The sequence below is a fragment of the Pyxicephalus adspersus genome, chromosome 7 (genome assembly GCF_032062135.1).
Source record: "Pyxicephalus adspersus chromosome 7, UCB_Pads_2.0, whole genome shotgun sequence".
In the NCBI taxonomy this organism is placed as follows: Eukaryota; Metazoa; Chordata; class Amphibia; order Anura; family Pyxicephalidae; genus Pyxicephalus; species Pyxicephalus adspersus.
Window position 1 is genome coordinate 10,701,768 of NC_092864.1, and position 16,690 is coordinate 10,718,457.

Below are 16,690 nucleotides of genomic sequence, written 5' to 3' on the forward strand. Positions count from 1 at the left end.
CATATGTAATTAATTTCTGCACTTGAAGTTCTCGGTATATCAGACATTGTTTTTGTAATGTATAGAAAATCATACAAAAACAATGAGGATTGTTCTTTTATTTACAAGAAGCCAACAATATTTTAGTCTGTTCACAATTTAAAAAAAAAGTCCCTTTTGTTCAGTAGTACAGCCAGCCAATGTCAACCCTGTCATTTCCTCCATAATGTAACATACTTACTGCTACCAGACTGAATATGAACAAACATTTTCAGCCTGCTCCACTCCTTTCTCCTAAATTTGACCTTAAAGGGTAAAGAGGAATTTCATTGTTTGGTAGATGCTGGACAGGTAACCACCTGAAAGTTTCTTTAGTTTATCAAAGAGTGTTGGTTAAATCTGAGCCCTGAGTTTATGGGTTTAAACATCTTTTGGGGCTGATTTATCAAAGCTCTCCAAGACTGGAGAATATAGACATCATGGAAGAACCTGAGTGATTCAGCAAACCTGGCATAGATCTGGTCCAGGTCTGAAAACATTTGACAATTTATAGCAAATGATTTCTAAAGAAATCTATTTATTCTGGATCACCCAGATTCTCAGATGGTAGTTTATCTTCCCTGATCTTGGAGAGCATTAATAAATCAGGCCCATTGTGACTGTTATAAATGGTTCCTCCTAGATTCATTCTCTTTATGTTATGGATAAAGTAACAGGAGGAGCTGGAGCACCCAGAGGTGGTCAGGAACATACTCTCAGGGCCCAGGTGGACAGGAAGTCAGGAATCATGACATAGAAATCTTACTGTTTAAATATTAAAGACATATAGGAGGCAGCAGCCTCAGCTTACTTTGCTCCAATTATCACTTTTTGTTCTGGGTAGGTTGACCCTATATACCTTGAGTCACCAACTCCAAGTGGATCAGGATCCGCCCAGGTTTAAAGTAACAAGAGTCAATGGAGTATGGAACGATTTAGAGAATCAGAAAGTGTCTTTGTACCAAAATCCAGCCTGTATGTGGCCCCTGCTGTAAATATTGAAACAATCAAATTGAAGTATGTAGGCTCCATATAACTCTGATGTGCATTACCAGTTCACAAACTTGTTGTCTATAATTGTTCTTTAACTCTGGTTTACAATGGCTCAGATTAGAGACTTGGAGAACCACCACCATGAAAAGATCCTGGAAATGTGTATTATTATGCTGGAGAGAGTACTGAAGGGAGAGATGGATGAAGATATGACTGATGAGCTCCGAACGGTAAACAGATTATATTGTTATATCACACTCCTCATATTGTTTATAAATCCCCAGTATCATTAACACAACATGTGCTTCACTCTCTGCTGGCAGCTGTTTGTGGACAAAGACACCATCATCAATGCAGTCAGCGCCTCTCATGACATACACCTGCTGAAGATCGATAACCGAGAAGATGAACTGGTCACCAAGATTAATAATTGGGCCTCCAACCTTATACAACAGGTGAGTTTGAGGGAACTCCATATTTACCGGTATGTCTATGGTTTTAGAAGAGGAATTACAACAGGATCATATAGTTCTTATGGTCATGTTTCTTGCTCACTTTCACTTTTCTCCAAAATGTCATTATAAAGACATTTTCCCTTTACCTAAAAGGGACAGTTAGCACTCCGGTCTTTGCAGCGCTAGGTCCCAGGTTCGGATCTTGGCCAGGATGCTATTTGCATGGAGTTTGCTGGTTCTCCCCATGTTTGTGTGGGTTTCCTCCTATATTCCAAAATCATGCAGTTAGGTTAATTAGACTCCCCCAAAATTTGCCCCCAGACTGTATTAATGACATATGACTGAGGTAGGGACATTAGATTGTGAACCCCTTTGAGGGACAGCTAGTGACATGACTTTGGACTTTGTACAGCAATGTGTAATATGTTGGCGCTATTGAAATACTAGTAATATAGTATAATAGTAATATTAATGACAAACTATTAAATCAGTGAGATTTTACCTGCTCTGGGCTGCACTAGACATGAAAAGAAAGGACATTGGCACCATCATTGCCTAGACCACTTTATCCCTCACAGACACATTTTTTACCACACTGTATAGCAGGTGATCTGGGGAATGGAGAAAACCCAGCTAGCAATAGATGATCTTCCATTCAGTCCACTTGAAGAAAGCTACTTCTCTGGTGTAATCTACAAGGTGCCAGTCACCTGTTTCCCTACACCAGCAAACCAAGTTTTGGTTTGATATCCTAGAAACTTGCTGCTTTTATTGCATCTCTGGTTGCTCAACCAGCCTAGCAGATTCTAAGCAGCGAAATTCTAGGATGCTTGTGAAGTGAGGACATTCTAATGGTTGATGTCATTCATGATTCTTCCTCCTGTTTGCTTTTATGTTTGGACAGGTTCACAGAGAAGAACAACAAAGAAATCGTAAGCGGGTCGCAGAGATCAATGCATACATTGATCACCTACGGGATGATCTGGACAACCTTGATGTCCATGATCAGATATGACTGCCAGATGGCTGAACACAGAAGACTTTCCTATGGTTCACATACTTTATACAGAAACTTTATACAGAAAGCCTAATATTCTGGCATGGACATCAAAAGAATGTGCAGATATAGCTGCTGTCATTGGTGCTGAAATTACCATTCTAATAAGGTAATCAGTCACTTCCTAAGATCAGTCCCCTCCTTCCCTGCAAATCTCCTCTTGTAGGAGGTCTAAATATTTGGCCTGCTGGCCTAGCCCCTTCTCCCCTCACCTCCCTACATACCCTTTAATGTAGGTTCCTGGGGAGGAGCAAAGGGGAATACAGTGCAGTCATCCTCAATAGTAACAAGTGTCTGCTGAGGTTTCATAACTTCACAACAAATATGGCAGTGCTTCAAGGCTTTTGAATACTTATACGAGGAAGAATTTCACAGGACAATAACATCCAATAATCTCCTGCAGATATTTTAATTATTTTAAGTGAATGGTATATGTAAGGGCAATCCTTTTATTATGCGATTGCTTTACAAGCTTTCTCATATAATGTGAATAAACATTGTCTTTCCACTTTTCCATTGTTGAGATTTTTTTTCTTCAAACCAAAAATGTAATTGATGCTTTCTTGTGGAATGTTTTAGAAGAGGAATTATTAGAAGGTGGGGACACAAACTAAGCACATTTCCATTGGAATAAGGAACCCGCACATAATTTATTTTACGGATATAACGGACAATAAGAACCTTGGCTAGAGTTGTGCATAAGGAAGTGGACCTCTAAGTAACTTTAAAAGTTCACATAAGTTCCAGACCTAAAATACACAGAAACTGTATGTAACAGAAAGACTCCAAATTTTATCAATTAAAAGTACAACAGCACAGCTCCCACTTTTGCCTTTGCAATACTGGGGTCCCAGATTTTAATCCTGACCAGCACACCGTCTGCATGGAGTTGATTTCCTATATGTAATCTGGTATCCTCCTGCATCATGCAGTTAAGGTTATTAAGCTTCCTCTCAAATATTAGTCTTTCACTGTGTCTGTGTCATAGACCATGGCGGGATTATTAGCTCCTCTGAGGAGCAGATAATAACATAATAATTTTGTATAGCTCTGTAAAAAAAATATTTAAAAAAAAATCAAAAGCCATATTTGATCTTCAGGAAGTGACTCAGATAGGCTGAGATAATGTCATCATTCTGATTTAGGCAGGGGACAGCATTTTCTAGGTCTACCTATGCCACAGACTGTACATTGTAGCAAGAAAAGAAACTGCAGCCGGAGTTATCTGCATCAGGCATTTGTGAACACAGCCAAGAAACACACAGGCACCAAGATTTACATATATGTGTCATCTCTGAATTGGTATCTCAATCCAGAATGTAGATAGTTACTCTGGAATATTACTGAACAACCATGACTTCTCTCTGGAGAGAACAGCAGAAGATGGCATTGTCAGAGGAAGTACTGTGATCTCTTTAAGGGTTAATAGGTACCTGGAAGTATAATCCTTACATAACATGTATCAATCATGAAATATACATTTTATGCTGAGTCCACTTTAACATACTTATTGCAAAAAAACATGGTTACACGTTGTAATAAACACAGATCAGAGAGACTTTGGTTCTGTATGGGTGTATTTAAAAAAATGCTTTGGACAGCTGTTTGTATTCCTTCACTTAAAAGTCTTTTACATGTAAAACACTGCTGTTGTAGCCAATTGTTTTTGCTTGGTCACACGGCACAGAGTCAGTCCTGTAAGAGTTTGTGTTTAATAGATGAACTTGAAGAACAAAGATGGATGAATAAAGTTCCCGCAGCCGTCCGAGCGCATAACTCATGCTTGTCATAATCGTGAGCCCACTCTACATTCCCCCAACGTTCGATCTGTAACAGAACAAAACAACAAAAACATGTTTAAAGATTAATTTATTAGATTACTACATTTGATTGGAGTTTAACTTGCTGGGAATAGATGACGAGCTAAAGCCCCAGACACTGGCTGAAAAGAAAACTGCATACAATTAATAAGTATTACATGTCTTGGATACCGGACTAACAAATTTTATTAACAGCATTTTTTTAGTCCTAAATGTAAAGTATATTAAAAAAAATAAAAATTTATATATATATATATATATATAAATACACATACATACACACACACACACAACTGCAAAAACTGTTTGTTATACCTCTCTGTTATCTGGGTCTCCTACCATCACCCCATTCCAATGCTGCAGCCAAAGTCGGCAAAGTCTTCAACAACTAAACCTAATCTAAACCTTCATGTCAGATCACCATGTCCCTGGATTTATAACTTAGTTCTGTTGTAGACGTCCATGTCACTGCCAAACCCTTTAGTAATGTAGGAATTTGAAGGTTGAGCCACAGCCTCTATCAGGCTCTTCCAATGATAAGACTTTGCACATGGCTGCATTACTGGAATGGAGAAGAAGCAGGAGATATGGGTCCCAGAAGGGAGAGTATAACACATCTTCCTTTGCAGAGACCTACATTAGGCTTTTTTTTTTTTTTTTTAACTATACTGGAAACGGTCCAGTATAGTTGAGATAAGATAGCTGTCCTTTAAATGGATTCTGTAGCAAAACACAGATTCAATAGGTTTTTCCCTACAAGTTAGAATACTAACCATTGCAGACCATACTGCCAATCTCTATATTAATAAAAGGTGTTTGGATGGAGATTCTTCAGAATCCCTGACACTCCCTGAAGTCCCCTGCCAGCCCCTACATTGCTACAAGATAAAGAAATGACAAAAGGGCCAGCAGACTGAACCACCCAGTGAAGTTTGGGGCCACAAATATGACTGTAGTGGACTTCCTCCGTTTCCTTTGCAATAGGGAACTGTATTTTGATTTGGGATAGCATTGAAACATTGTTAGTTTTGGACAGTAGAGGGAAAACGTTAAAACGTTTACTTTTATACGTTCCCTGTCGGAAAGGTTTTCTTGGCTTGTTGTCCCTGTGACAACACAAAGGAAGAAATTCCATCAGCTCTACACTTTTGCTTTTATCTGTGTAAATTTTCCCCTCACCTGCCCCAATTGCAAACTTGTCACACAGAAAGGAAAAGAGGATTTATCCTGGAGCAATTTGCTAATTTGTGTTGGGAAAAAAAGGAAATTGGTCTGGCATTACACTTTAACAAGAGAAAACTGGATAAACCTAAGGGATGAGGCCCATGTCAGACTAGATGCAACAGGCCAGCAAAAGGATCGCTATGAACTAGGGCCAAAGAAGCAGGTGCTTAGATTTTTTTCATTTACTAGATTTTTTTTCTTTACTAGCGATCCAGTACACAGGTTTTCTGCCAGCAACAAGGCTCAATAGCTCAATATGTGCCTAACTTACCTGTAAAAGCTCTGTACTCTGTACTGTATGGAAGAGAATTTATTGATCAAAACTCAACACACTGGCCTAATTTATTAAAGCTCTCCAAGGCTGGAGAGGATACACTTTCACCACAAAGAAAAAGAAATCCATTCCAGGTTTGCTGGGTCATCCAGCTTCACCGATGAAAGTGTATCATCCAAAACCTTGGAGAGCTTTAATCAATCAATCCCATTGGGTCTGAGTTATTAAAGCTCAATACTGAAGAAGATACCGACTATCATGAGTGAACCTAGGTGATCCAGCAAACACTCTGGTCCAGGATTTAAAGCATTTGCCAACTTATAGCAAAGTTCTATTTAAGAAATCCAAGTTTTCTGGTTATCCCATGATAGTCCAACTTCTCCAATCTTGGAAAGCATTGATAAATAAGGACCATTGTAAATAGTCAGGTAAAATAATCGTTCCCTCTTTACCTGATACTCTTCCTCCAAGCGGGATAAAATTACAGCTTTCTCCACAGTCAGGAAACGGTCAACAAGACTCATGGACAGAACCAGGGATTTCAGCTGCGTAGTAATAAACTCAACGCCTGGTAAAAGCAATCATAAAAAGGTTAACTAATCAGCATATCATTTTATATGTGTTTTCTATTGGGGGAAAAAAGGAAGAAATGTTCACACAAAAACACAATAATCAGTACAGTAATAAAAACAATCTACAAAGAATATCAGTAATGATTCATTTCTGGCTGTTGAACAATCCAGTGGCTCCAATGCCATGGCTCTTCATACCTGAATATACTTTTACATCCTGACTAGTGACTCTGAAAACCATTGGATCAGAACATCTGCCAGACCACTAAAATGTGAAGCAACAGCAATCTGCATATTGTGTATAGATTTTCTTTAGGATTTTGTTAAAAATGAAGGGCCGCTTTTAGATATTTATTCTGCACAAATGTGATCTGGGGTTTACTGACCTAACAACGCCCAGGAGTTGTAAGATGCCAGGTGACGTTGGAACACGTCTTTGGTCTCCGGAGGAATTACAGGGCCCATGATGCTGGTAGAGGAGCCAATCAAAACATCGTACCTGGAAAAAAAAAAAGACACACAGGGAGGGCGCGTGTTAGTAAAGCTGAAACTGCCATAATAGATCAGGTAAAAATATGTGATCTTTATAATACATGAACATTCTGAAATGTTAGCATTTCAAGCAGCACTCTCTGAATTTAACCTCAGACAAAATGAGTCATACACATGTGTATTTACATTTGTCATACACTTGTGAGCAAAAGACAATGGTATTCTTGTAATCAGCAATACCAAGGCAACACCCTTAACTGGCATTATGTTCTGTGCATTTCTCAATAACACGCAGACAGATTTTTAGGAGGAAATTCCAGCAGAAAATGCCCAGAAATCATTACTAGTCTGTAAAATGTATTATGTGTATGTAAAAGTGTAACCCCCTCTTCATCTTGGTATCTCACCTCTTCTCAGCCCATTGTAGCACAGGATCCCACTCATTCCTCTGCAGTTCAACCAGACCTGGAGGCTCCTCAACTCTGTAACTGAAAAATAAATGATCCGTATCATCATATGCTGACACTTTGCTAAGCCATACTCAATCAATGTAAACAATAACAACTGGTTGACTCGTATATATGACATTAATTTGCATGGTCTATGAGTCCCCTCTTTCTGCAATATGTCAGATTTGTCCTTTTAAGCCTTTTAAAACTCAGTTACAATGACAGTATTAGGTATCTACTGTGTAAAAGAAGAATTTTGTTCACTTTGGAGATTTAGTCTCACATCCTGTTGTATATACAGGACAGGAAGGGTCTCTCCACGGCTTTGCTTTACTTGAAGGCTTTTCCTGGCAACAACCCCTTTCTTAAAACCTATTGAGTAAAATCTTTTCTTCATTGATACCAACAAAGAACAAATTCATTAATGGTTGCTGTGGTGTGCTGCCTGAAATTGTTCCACTCTTGCCCCAGAGTGATATATACACTAACTAATCTCGTTGTGTAATACAATACCCCTGAAGAAGCAGACTAGCTCTGCGAAACGCGTTTGGCCATCTGCCTTCTCTAACTTGTTTATAGTTTTTGGAAATATTCAGACCTCATAGGTAGTAGTATGATTGTGTAGTGGTCCTTTGTGGCCCCTGGTTACATTTAATTATGCAATGTAGTGTTTTTGTGCAATTTTTTCAGGTTTCCTATTTATCTGATTTGAAATAAAATCATGCATAAAACCATCCTTTAAAAAACAATAACTTTATGTAGTTTTATAGTTAAAATCCTACTTGTTCTGAGATTTCCAGTGTCTATACAGGAATTTGAAACAATGTTATTTTCATTCCCATCTCTATACAAAATAGAAAATGAGCTTAGATATATTTAAAGCAACATTTAAAGAGAGATAAGCTTTGCTGGGAGCACACTGACCAATCATAGGCTGACTTGAGGGTAGGGATGTAACCAAGTTACATTGCCTAACTGCAGTGAGTGGTGACTTGGTTATTTTGTCTGGAAAGGTAACCAGGATTATAAGGACAGATGAAAAATAACAAATCCTCAGTCAGGTTTATACTTTAATATTATATATATATATATATATATATATATATATATATATATATATATATATATATATATATATATATATACACACACACACATACTAGCTGATAAGCCGGGTATTTATTTATTGCAATCTTATGTTACACAGCAAAAGGAATCAAATAAAGCTATAGTGATTTTCTTGTCTACTGTGTTGTTTCAATTTTTTTGCCTTTGATTGCACTCGGCCAATTGCCTTGTTTTCTTGAAGGCATTATTATAGGCCAGAAATTTGTCCAAAAAAAGCATGTAAAAATATAAGCAAAAGGCACACTGTCATTGAGCAATACATACATGTAAATATACCTCTGACATATACCACAACACTGTACAAAGATCAGCGGTGCACTCACATGAGTCTAAGTCATATGTCTAGCAAGTTTGGTTTAAATGTCTCGATGTGTTTTTGAGTAATGACATACACACATCCAATTTTATATATATATATATATATATATATATATATATATATATATATATATATATATATATATATATATATATATATATATATATATATATATATATTTATATTTATTTATTTAACATATACTATAGTGCTGTACAATGAAACACTGAGCTAGACTCATCAGTCTCTGTACAGAAGAGCTGACACTCTAATGTCCCCCCATATGTCATATGTCCAGCAAAGTTTGGTTTAAATGTCTCTATGCGTTTCCGAGTGATGGTGCAACATAGCAAGTTTGTTTGAAATGTTTCCATGCATTTCCTAGTGATCACCAAATATAGCTCTGACATATACCACAGTGCTGCATAAAGATCAGCGGTGCACTCACATGAGTCATATGTCTAGCAAGTTTGGTTTAAATGTCTTGTGTTTCCGAATGATCACATACACGCATACATACATAAATACAAATATAGCTCTGACATATAGCACAGCGCTGTACAAAGATGACTGGTGCACTCACATGAGTCTCAGTCATATATATATATATATATATATATATAGCAAGTTTGGTTGAATGTCCACATGCGTTTTCGAGTGATAGTGGAACATACACTCATAGATCCAATTTTATATATATATAGATTGATATAGCTCTGACATATACCATAGTGCTGTACAAAGATTAGCTGTGTAATTTGTCTAACAAGTTTGGTTCAAATGTCTCTATGAGTTTCCGAGTTATGACATACACACATGAAAATATGCTCTGACTTGCACAGCGCTGTACAAAGATGACCGGTGCACTCACATGAGTCTCAGTCATACGTATTGCAAGTTTAGTTGAAACGTCTCCATGCGTTTCCTAGTGATCACCTGTGCACTCACAAGACTCACAAGTCATATGTCTAGCAAGTTTGGTTGAAATGTGTCGATGCGTTTAATTCAAATATAGCTCTGACATATAGCACAGCACTGTACAAAGATGACAGGTGCATTCACATGAGTCTCAGTCATATGTATAGTAAGATTGGTTGAAATGTCTCCATGCGAGTGATGGTGGAACACACACATGAGTGTGTGTGAGTACACATACATATAACCATTTATCAGGAGTTTTGCTTTAGGAAGGCATTGAAAAGTTTGAGAACTACAGCACCAATCCAAGATCGGAAACTACAGTGATGTGATAAATTGGCATCCCTATAAAGACTGGAAAGAAAATTACTTTCAATGAAAAGTATTACAGCGGACATAAACATTGGCTGATTATTCTTCCTTCTCAGTACCCCATTTCCTTTAATAATCATTGTAAGAACTCACCATATCGTGTCAGTGTCCAGAAATTTCAGTGAGGCTTTAATCAGCTGCTCTTTATTCCTCTGTGTTGGGTTATCTAGGGCAGTATTACACAGAGTGGTCTGCAGGAGACAACAATACAATATGAATACAGCACAATGCAGCTTTTATTGAAGTATTTGGGAGGTTCTCCCAGATCTCTTGTTATGAAGAGGCAATAGACCTGATTCATTAAAGCTCTCCAAGGCTGGAGAAGATAGACTGTCATGAGAGAAGCTGAGTGATCAAGAAAAACTGGCATGGATCTGGCTGAGAATTAAAAACATTGGCTAACAACTAGTAAATGACTTTTAGGAAATTCATTCCACCGATGAAAATTTATCTTCTTCAGTCTTCGAAAGCTTTAATAACTCATGCCAAATGTGTCCTGCATGGTCACCTTGTCACATAAACCCCTAATAGAGCCTACCAGTGGCTGTGCTGGCACATGGCATACTCCACCAATACACACAGCATAAGCAAATTCAGAGTCAACCAGTAAGGGTTTCCTGGCCACGTCCTGCTAATAAGATTTTAATAAACACAAAGTAAATTAGGGACCTCCAAGCACAGTGTACATCTTACCAGGTGCATTGTGAAGAATTTTATTGTGTCCTTCTGGGAATCCCATTCCGTGGCCACAGCAAGTGCCAGAGGTTCGCTAGGGACCACAAAGACTTTTCCCAGCGGAGTTCTTAACTTCCTGCGATCCAGGTTAATTTCAAATCCGCCTGCAGATAAACATATTGGAATATATTATATTAAATTTACAGTTTTTACACCATCTGTGCTTACAGGTCACTGCACTTAATAACTAAACGCCCAACAGGGTCACAAATGAATGCATCCCTTTACAGGTAGTTCCCGGGTCACATACGAGACAGGGATTGTAGGTTTGTTAAATTTGTTTGTAAGTGGGAACAGGTACATTATTTTAATAAATGCAATTAGGACAGATGTTAGTCTAAACATATTATTAGGCAGCATGGTGTCAGTTACTGTATAAAATCCTCACTGTGAGTTGATCACAAACAAAGCAAAATAAATCTTAATGGAGCCTAGACATTCATTAACTTCTGGAGCAAGCGGTGATTTGATATGCAAAAAGAAACAACTGCAGGGTTTGTCTTGGTCATTAAAATGTTACAAGATGTTACAGGTCAGCTCAGCTGTTAAGATCACCCACAACCCCAGCTGTGTTTAGCAAAAGATTTCTTCTGCAAGTCATGCAAACCGTCCCCTTCCTCCATGAAGCCTCCGTTCTGCACAGGAGAAAGCAGGGAAGCCCTGTTCGTATCTATGAGTCGTCCATATGTCGGATGTCCTTAACTCAGGGACTATCTGTAAACATTAATACATCACTGAATGTATATACAAGCTGCATAAGTACTGGAATTTGAGCTGGTATAAGCCCTTGCAGTCCGTGTATAGCTGGGCTGGAGTGAGAGAAACAGACGCAAGGCAAGAAACTAATCAGTTGACAAGAAAAATGCTGAGAGGAGAAGAAAGCCTCAGACAGATTAGCACATTGCTGTGCTGCTTTTCCTTTTACTGTCTAGTGAATACCCTGGGACAGGTCCAGGATGACCTGGACTCAGAGTAAGTGGATTGAGGACATCTAGTGGCAGAACAAAGTAATGCAGGCGAGACCTCTGGATTGAAGAAGAATATTACAGCAAGAGCTGGTTGTTTTTTTATTATTTTTATATAAGGCCATTCATTTTACTCTTAGTATTTTGTCTCAGAACGTTTTACAGAGCAGAAAAGCAATGGAACCTTGGTCAGGTTTTTTTTTTTACCTGCAGTCTGTGTTGCCATTGGTAATTTTTTATTTACTTCCTGTTAGATAGGAAAAAGGAGACACATTTAGTTTTTCTCTGGTATCTGCTTTTAGTCCCCTGCTTCCGGGTTAAATCTAGAATGCTTTCTCTGATTTGCTGCTTCTAGTTATGGCCTTGCTTTGCCTTCAACCACGGCTGTCTACCACCAGCCCCCAGTAATTTTTCCCCTCTCCAATACATACTCCCATTGCATTTGCCTGAATGGTCAGCTGTTGTACAGCCAAATCTATTTTGCTCCAGTCACAGGACTGAATATGATAGGTGAGAAAAGGACAACACAGAGGGTTCTTGTTTCAGGCACTGGAATAGGAGGCAGATACAATACTTTCTAGTATGGTACAACAAACTTACCTTCACCTTGGGAAATACTGACGTGTTCATAGAACTTCTTTCTTTCTGCTTTAATAGAGCAAAGTGCAACATTAGAAACATGCAGCAAACTAAAGATGACATGAAAAATGAGACACTGTGCATTCTAGTTTATGAATCAATAAGTCCAATCTAATATTACAGCCAATGTGGATGATAATTCAAATAGGGGAGGAGACTGGGGACATACTTCTTACTGCCTGCAGCAGACTGAGAGGTCCACTTTCACAGAGACAGAAGTGAAGTCATTCCTGACCTATTACAATGTAGAATATTATATTTATCACAAAAACCTCTGGTTATTATCACTCAGCTCAAGTCAGTGACTTTTCCTAGGCTGGGATGATGTCATTAGTCTGCAGGCAGGAGGAATCAATTTTTGCTGTCTCCTCTGTCTCAGTGATTACACTACAACATTGTAACTTTGAAGCAAATTGCAAGGTGAGAGGCTGCAGCATGGGCTGGTCTGTGTTGCATACATGTGTGGGCAGCACGGTGGCTCACTGGTTAGCACTTCGGCCTTTGCAGTGCTAGGTCCCAGGTTCGAATCTTGGCCAGCACACTATCTGCATGGATTTTGCATGGGTTTCCTCCCAATTCCAAAAACATGCTGTTAGGTTATGTGGCTTCCCCCTAAAATTGACTTTGGACTGTATTAAAGACATATGACTATGGTAGGGACTTTAGATTGTGAGCCCCTTTGAGGGACAGCTACCGTAGTGACATGACTATTGACTTTGTATATCGCTGCGTAATATGTCAGTGCTATATAAAATCTGTGTAGTAATATTATACATGAACATAGCCAAAAAATTGAACAGATTGTGGTCATCTATGTGTCGGCATCTTAGCAAGAAATATGTCACAGTGCCAGGCCTGGCACTGTGAGTGCTAATAAAAACCTGAAAGTGTCACACTGACCCATTACTTAAAACCCAGCAGCATAAAAAAATCATCTGATGCTGAATCTGCTTTATCTAAACAAATGAAAATAACCAATCGGCGATCTCCCTCTATCACCCTCTACTCACCATTAGGGGGTGTATAGAAGCGTTTCCCTGAGCAGGCACCGTCCAAGGAGCACAGGGCAGGACACAGGCGAGGGCTCAGAGCTGCCTGCCTGGCCAAGATGACGCGGAGACTCTGCAGCATTGCGTCCGGTAGCAGCTGAAACTTGAAGACACTGAAAAAAGTCAACACAAAGCAAAAGTGATGATCCCCTATTTAATGCACAGTGCTGCAGTATATGTTGGCACTATATAAATTATGTTTACTAACAGTAATTTATATATTTTTTAAAAAAATATAGGAAAGGATTAGATCTTCTGTCAGGTTCCATTGATGTATGTGTCCCTGTGGGGGAGTCACCTCCTTTATTTGTCCTGGTGACCACTGATATAAAGAAAGAAGGTCCACCCTTTTGAGTCATCATCAGAATAATAGGTGCTGGAAAATTCTCTAGAGGGGACACCTCTCCCGGGGACAGGAAGTGAGGGGGAATCTCCACATTGGGGTGCAAAAAGTAAACACAATAACTTTATAGGGGTTTTAACCCTTCCCTCTTCCATTATTATTAAACAGGATTTATATAGCGTCAACATTAATATGGAGCGCTGTACATTAAAAAGGGGTTGCATATGACAGACAGAGAGAGTGAAACAGGAGGAGGAGAGGACCCTGCCCCAAAGAGCTTACAATCTAGGAGGTGAGAGAAGCAGCACACACTACACAAAATAAAAAAAACCATGGGACGTACGCTTTATTATCTGAAAAAATACATTGGGGGCAGTGTCTGTAATTTTTGATTTGTTATAAACATGCAAAAGGTGTAGAGATTGGAGGGGAGATTTGAAGTGTGATTATATGCTGGACAATCCAATAGGAATACATTGGGCTCTATTTATAAAACAGGGAATCTGACATTCCTACAAATATTTTCTAAAGAGAATCAAATACTGCCATTGAAACTCATCATCTTCACCCCCTTGAAAGCTAACTCTCCCCCTGACATATTTCTAACTGTTAACAACACTGTTATTCGTCCCTCCCCTCAGGCACATTGTCTTGGCGTCACCTTTAATTCTGCCCCCTCTCATTTACCCCCCATATTCAGAATATTTTTAGGTCCTGTCACTTTCATCTATGCAACATCTCCAAAATCCGCCCCTACCTGTTCCCAAAGACCACCAAACTCCTTGCACACGCTCTTATCGCTGGCCTGGACTACTGTAGCCTCCTCTCTGGTGTTCCGCTAACCCGACTCTCTCCTCTACAATCTATTATGAATGCTGCAGCCAGACTCATCCATCCTTCCCTCCGCTCCTCTTCCGCTGCATCTCTTTGTAGTTCTCTTCATTGGCTTCCATTTAACCATAGAATCAAATTCATCTCCTGTGCTTTGCCTTCAAATCCCTCCCCAGTTCTTGTCCAACTTACCTTTCTGACCTGATGGAAAAATACCCCCCTAACCACTCTCTCGTCTCCTCCAATGACCTACTAATGACTTCCTCACTCATAACCTCATCACACGCACCGCTCCAAGACTTCTCTAGAGCTGCCCTAACTCTCTGGAATGGTCTTTGTCTTCCTATTTGGGTTGTTCCTACTTTTAAAAGAGCACTCAAACCCTCCTTTTCAACCTCCCCTGTCTTCTTCTGTCTCCTAAACCCTCACTACTCCCCACCATTCCATATCTCCCTCCTATTGTGTGATACTTCCTCCACCTCATAGATTGTAAGCTCTTCTGGGCAGGGTCCTCTCATCCTCCTGTGTCACTGTCTGTATCTTTCTGTCATTTGCAACCCCTATTTAATGTACAGCGCTACGTAATATGTTGGTGCTATATAAATCCTATTTAATAATAAAACTAATTGAAGCCCATGGACATGAATGATTCCCTAGGGAACATTTGAGGGAATGTCTGATTCCCTGCTTTATAAATAGAGCCTATTGATAGCTGCATTATATATATATATATATATATATATATATATAATGTTTTGTGTGGGTGCCCAGCACTGGGTTGTCCTATAGGATGTCACTCCCACCCCCCTCAATGACAAATAATGAAGGTAAATGTACAGAATGATTGTAAAAGATATTTTAGCAGCTCCATCTAATAAAACATTATTCTGCTCTTCCTATAAGGAGATGTGGTGTAGCGGTGTAGGTGGATGACAGGTCCTCTTCAATAAAAAATGTCATTGGTTGTAACGAGTCAGTGGTACGCATACCTTGTATAGGTGGTCAGGGCTTCTTCAGGTCTCACAGGAGGATATCAGTGGCCCCAACAGGTTGCAGTGTTTATGACCCCCGGCTTCATCCTTCAGTTTCAAATCATGCAGAGTCAAACACTGGGCGCCGCCATGTTGATGACCTTTGACGTTCTCGCACGCTCTGTGACCTTTACGTCAGCCAATTAGCTTCTTCCGCTGTCAAGTTAGCTCAGCGCGAGGGTACAAGCCCCTGGCCTCTCTCCGCCTATCCTTCTTGCCAATCGGAAGCTCGGCTGAAGGGATGGGCGGGCTTAGGCTGAACCAATCAGCACGCTCGGTGCAGGAGAGGCCCAGGCGCCCCGGCCGGAGAAGCGGCAGCCCGGGGGCCATGCCGGTCCGCACCGAGGCTAGCAGCTCCGGCTCTTCTTCTCTAATCCCACCCCCGCCTATCAACACGCAACAACCGGGGGTGGCCACCAGCCTGTTGTACAGCGGATCCAAGTTCCGGGGACACCAGAAGAGCAAAGGCAACTCGTACGATGTGGAGGTGGTGTTACAGGTCAGCTGCCCCCGGGGAAGGGAATTGGATGGTGGGGGAATGTCTGTGAACAGGCAATGGAGGGTGGGGGAGCAAAGGTAGACAGGTAATACAGGGTGGGGGAGTCAGAGGTGAGCAGGTAATGGAGGGGGATCAAGGATTGGCCGGGCAATGGATAGTGGGGGGCCGGGATTGGCCAGGGAATAGATGTGGGGGCCAGGTTTTGCTGGGCAACAGATGGTGGGGGCCGGTATTAGTTAGAGAATGGATCATGGGGGGTGCCAGGATTGGCCGGGCAACAGATGGTGGGGGAGCAAAGGTAGATTGATAATGTGAGGTGAGAGGTGAGCAGGTGTTGAACCAGGGTTGGGCAGGGAATATGGAGGATTGGGTTCCAGGATTTGACAGGGCATGGATGGCGGGTGGGCCCAAGATTGGACGGGGAATGGATGATGGGAGGGACCAGGGTTGAGTAGGGAGTGGATGATGGGAGGGGCCAGGGTTGAGTAGGGAGTGGATGATGGGAGG

At 40.3% G+C, this 16,690-nt stretch overlaps 3 protein-coding genes across 4 annotated transcripts in view; 2 read left to right on the plus strand and 1 right to left on the minus strand.

Moving 5' to 3' along the window:
• The window catches only part of DRC3 (dynein regulatory complex subunit 3), a gene marked incomplete in the record, with an annotated part of 16,945 nt that extends 13,910 nt beyond the window's left edge, over positions 1–3,035 (plus strand). Inside the window, 3 exon segments of the mRNA XM_072417437.1 lie at positions 1,118–1,241; positions 1,335–1,466; positions 2,371–3,035. Of these exon segments, the coding sequence (XP_072273538.1) occupies positions 1,118–1,241; positions 1,335–1,466; positions 2,371–2,481 (367 nt within the window).
• A 1,047-nt stretch (positions 3,036–4,082) lies between these two features.
• Positions 4,083–15,803, minus strand: ATPAF2 (ATP synthase mitochondrial F1 complex assembly factor 2). 2 transcript variants are annotated; one of them, XM_072417439.1, is made up of 9 exons: positions 15,643–15,803; positions 13,441–13,582; positions 12,392–12,439; positions 10,785–10,930; positions 10,185–10,282; positions 7,313–7,393; positions 6,800–6,912; positions 6,294–6,409; positions 4,083–4,350 (listed from the first exon to the last, which is right to left on the minus strand). In XM_072417439.1, the coding sequence occupies exons 2-9, from the start codon at positions 13,559–13,561 to the stop codon at positions 4,213–4,215; spliced, it is 861 nt and encodes a 286-aa protein (XP_072273540.1). In that variant the 5' UTR covers positions 13,562–13,582; positions 15,643–15,803; the 3' UTR covers positions 4,083–4,212. The 2 variants fall into 2 exon arrangements, with proteins under 2 accessions (XP_072273540.1, XP_072273539.1); XM_072417438.1 differs by having other exon boundaries at positions 13,441–13,592; positions 15,643–15,802.
• Positions 15,804–15,910: 107 nt separating this feature from the next.
• GID4 (GID complex subunit 4 homolog) overlaps positions 15,911–16,690 on the plus strand; it is a 14,903-nt gene continuing 14,123 nt past the window's right edge. The window contains exon 1 of the mRNA XM_072417440.1: positions 15,911–16,183. Coding sequence (XP_072273541.1) covers positions 15,926–16,183 — 258 coding nt within the window. The 5' untranslated portion in view covers positions 15,911–15,925. The remainder of the gene's footprint in view (positions 16,184–16,690) is intronic.

Excerpts from the sequence above, each read along its gene's own strand:
- ATPAF2 (XM_072417439.1), bottom strand. The coding sequence starts at position 13,561 with ATGCTGCAGAGTCTCCGCGTCATCTTGGCCAGGCAGGCAGCTCTGAGC. Across the intron at positions 12,440-13,440 it reads CTTCTATACACCCCCTAATG|CAGAAAGAAAGAAGTTCTAT; the intron begins GTGAGTAGAGGG and ends GCTCTATTAAAG. Across the intron at positions 6,913-7,312 it reads CTACAATGGGCTGAGAAGAG|GTACGATGTTTTGATTGGCT; the intron begins GTGAGATACCAA and ends TTTTTTTTCCAG.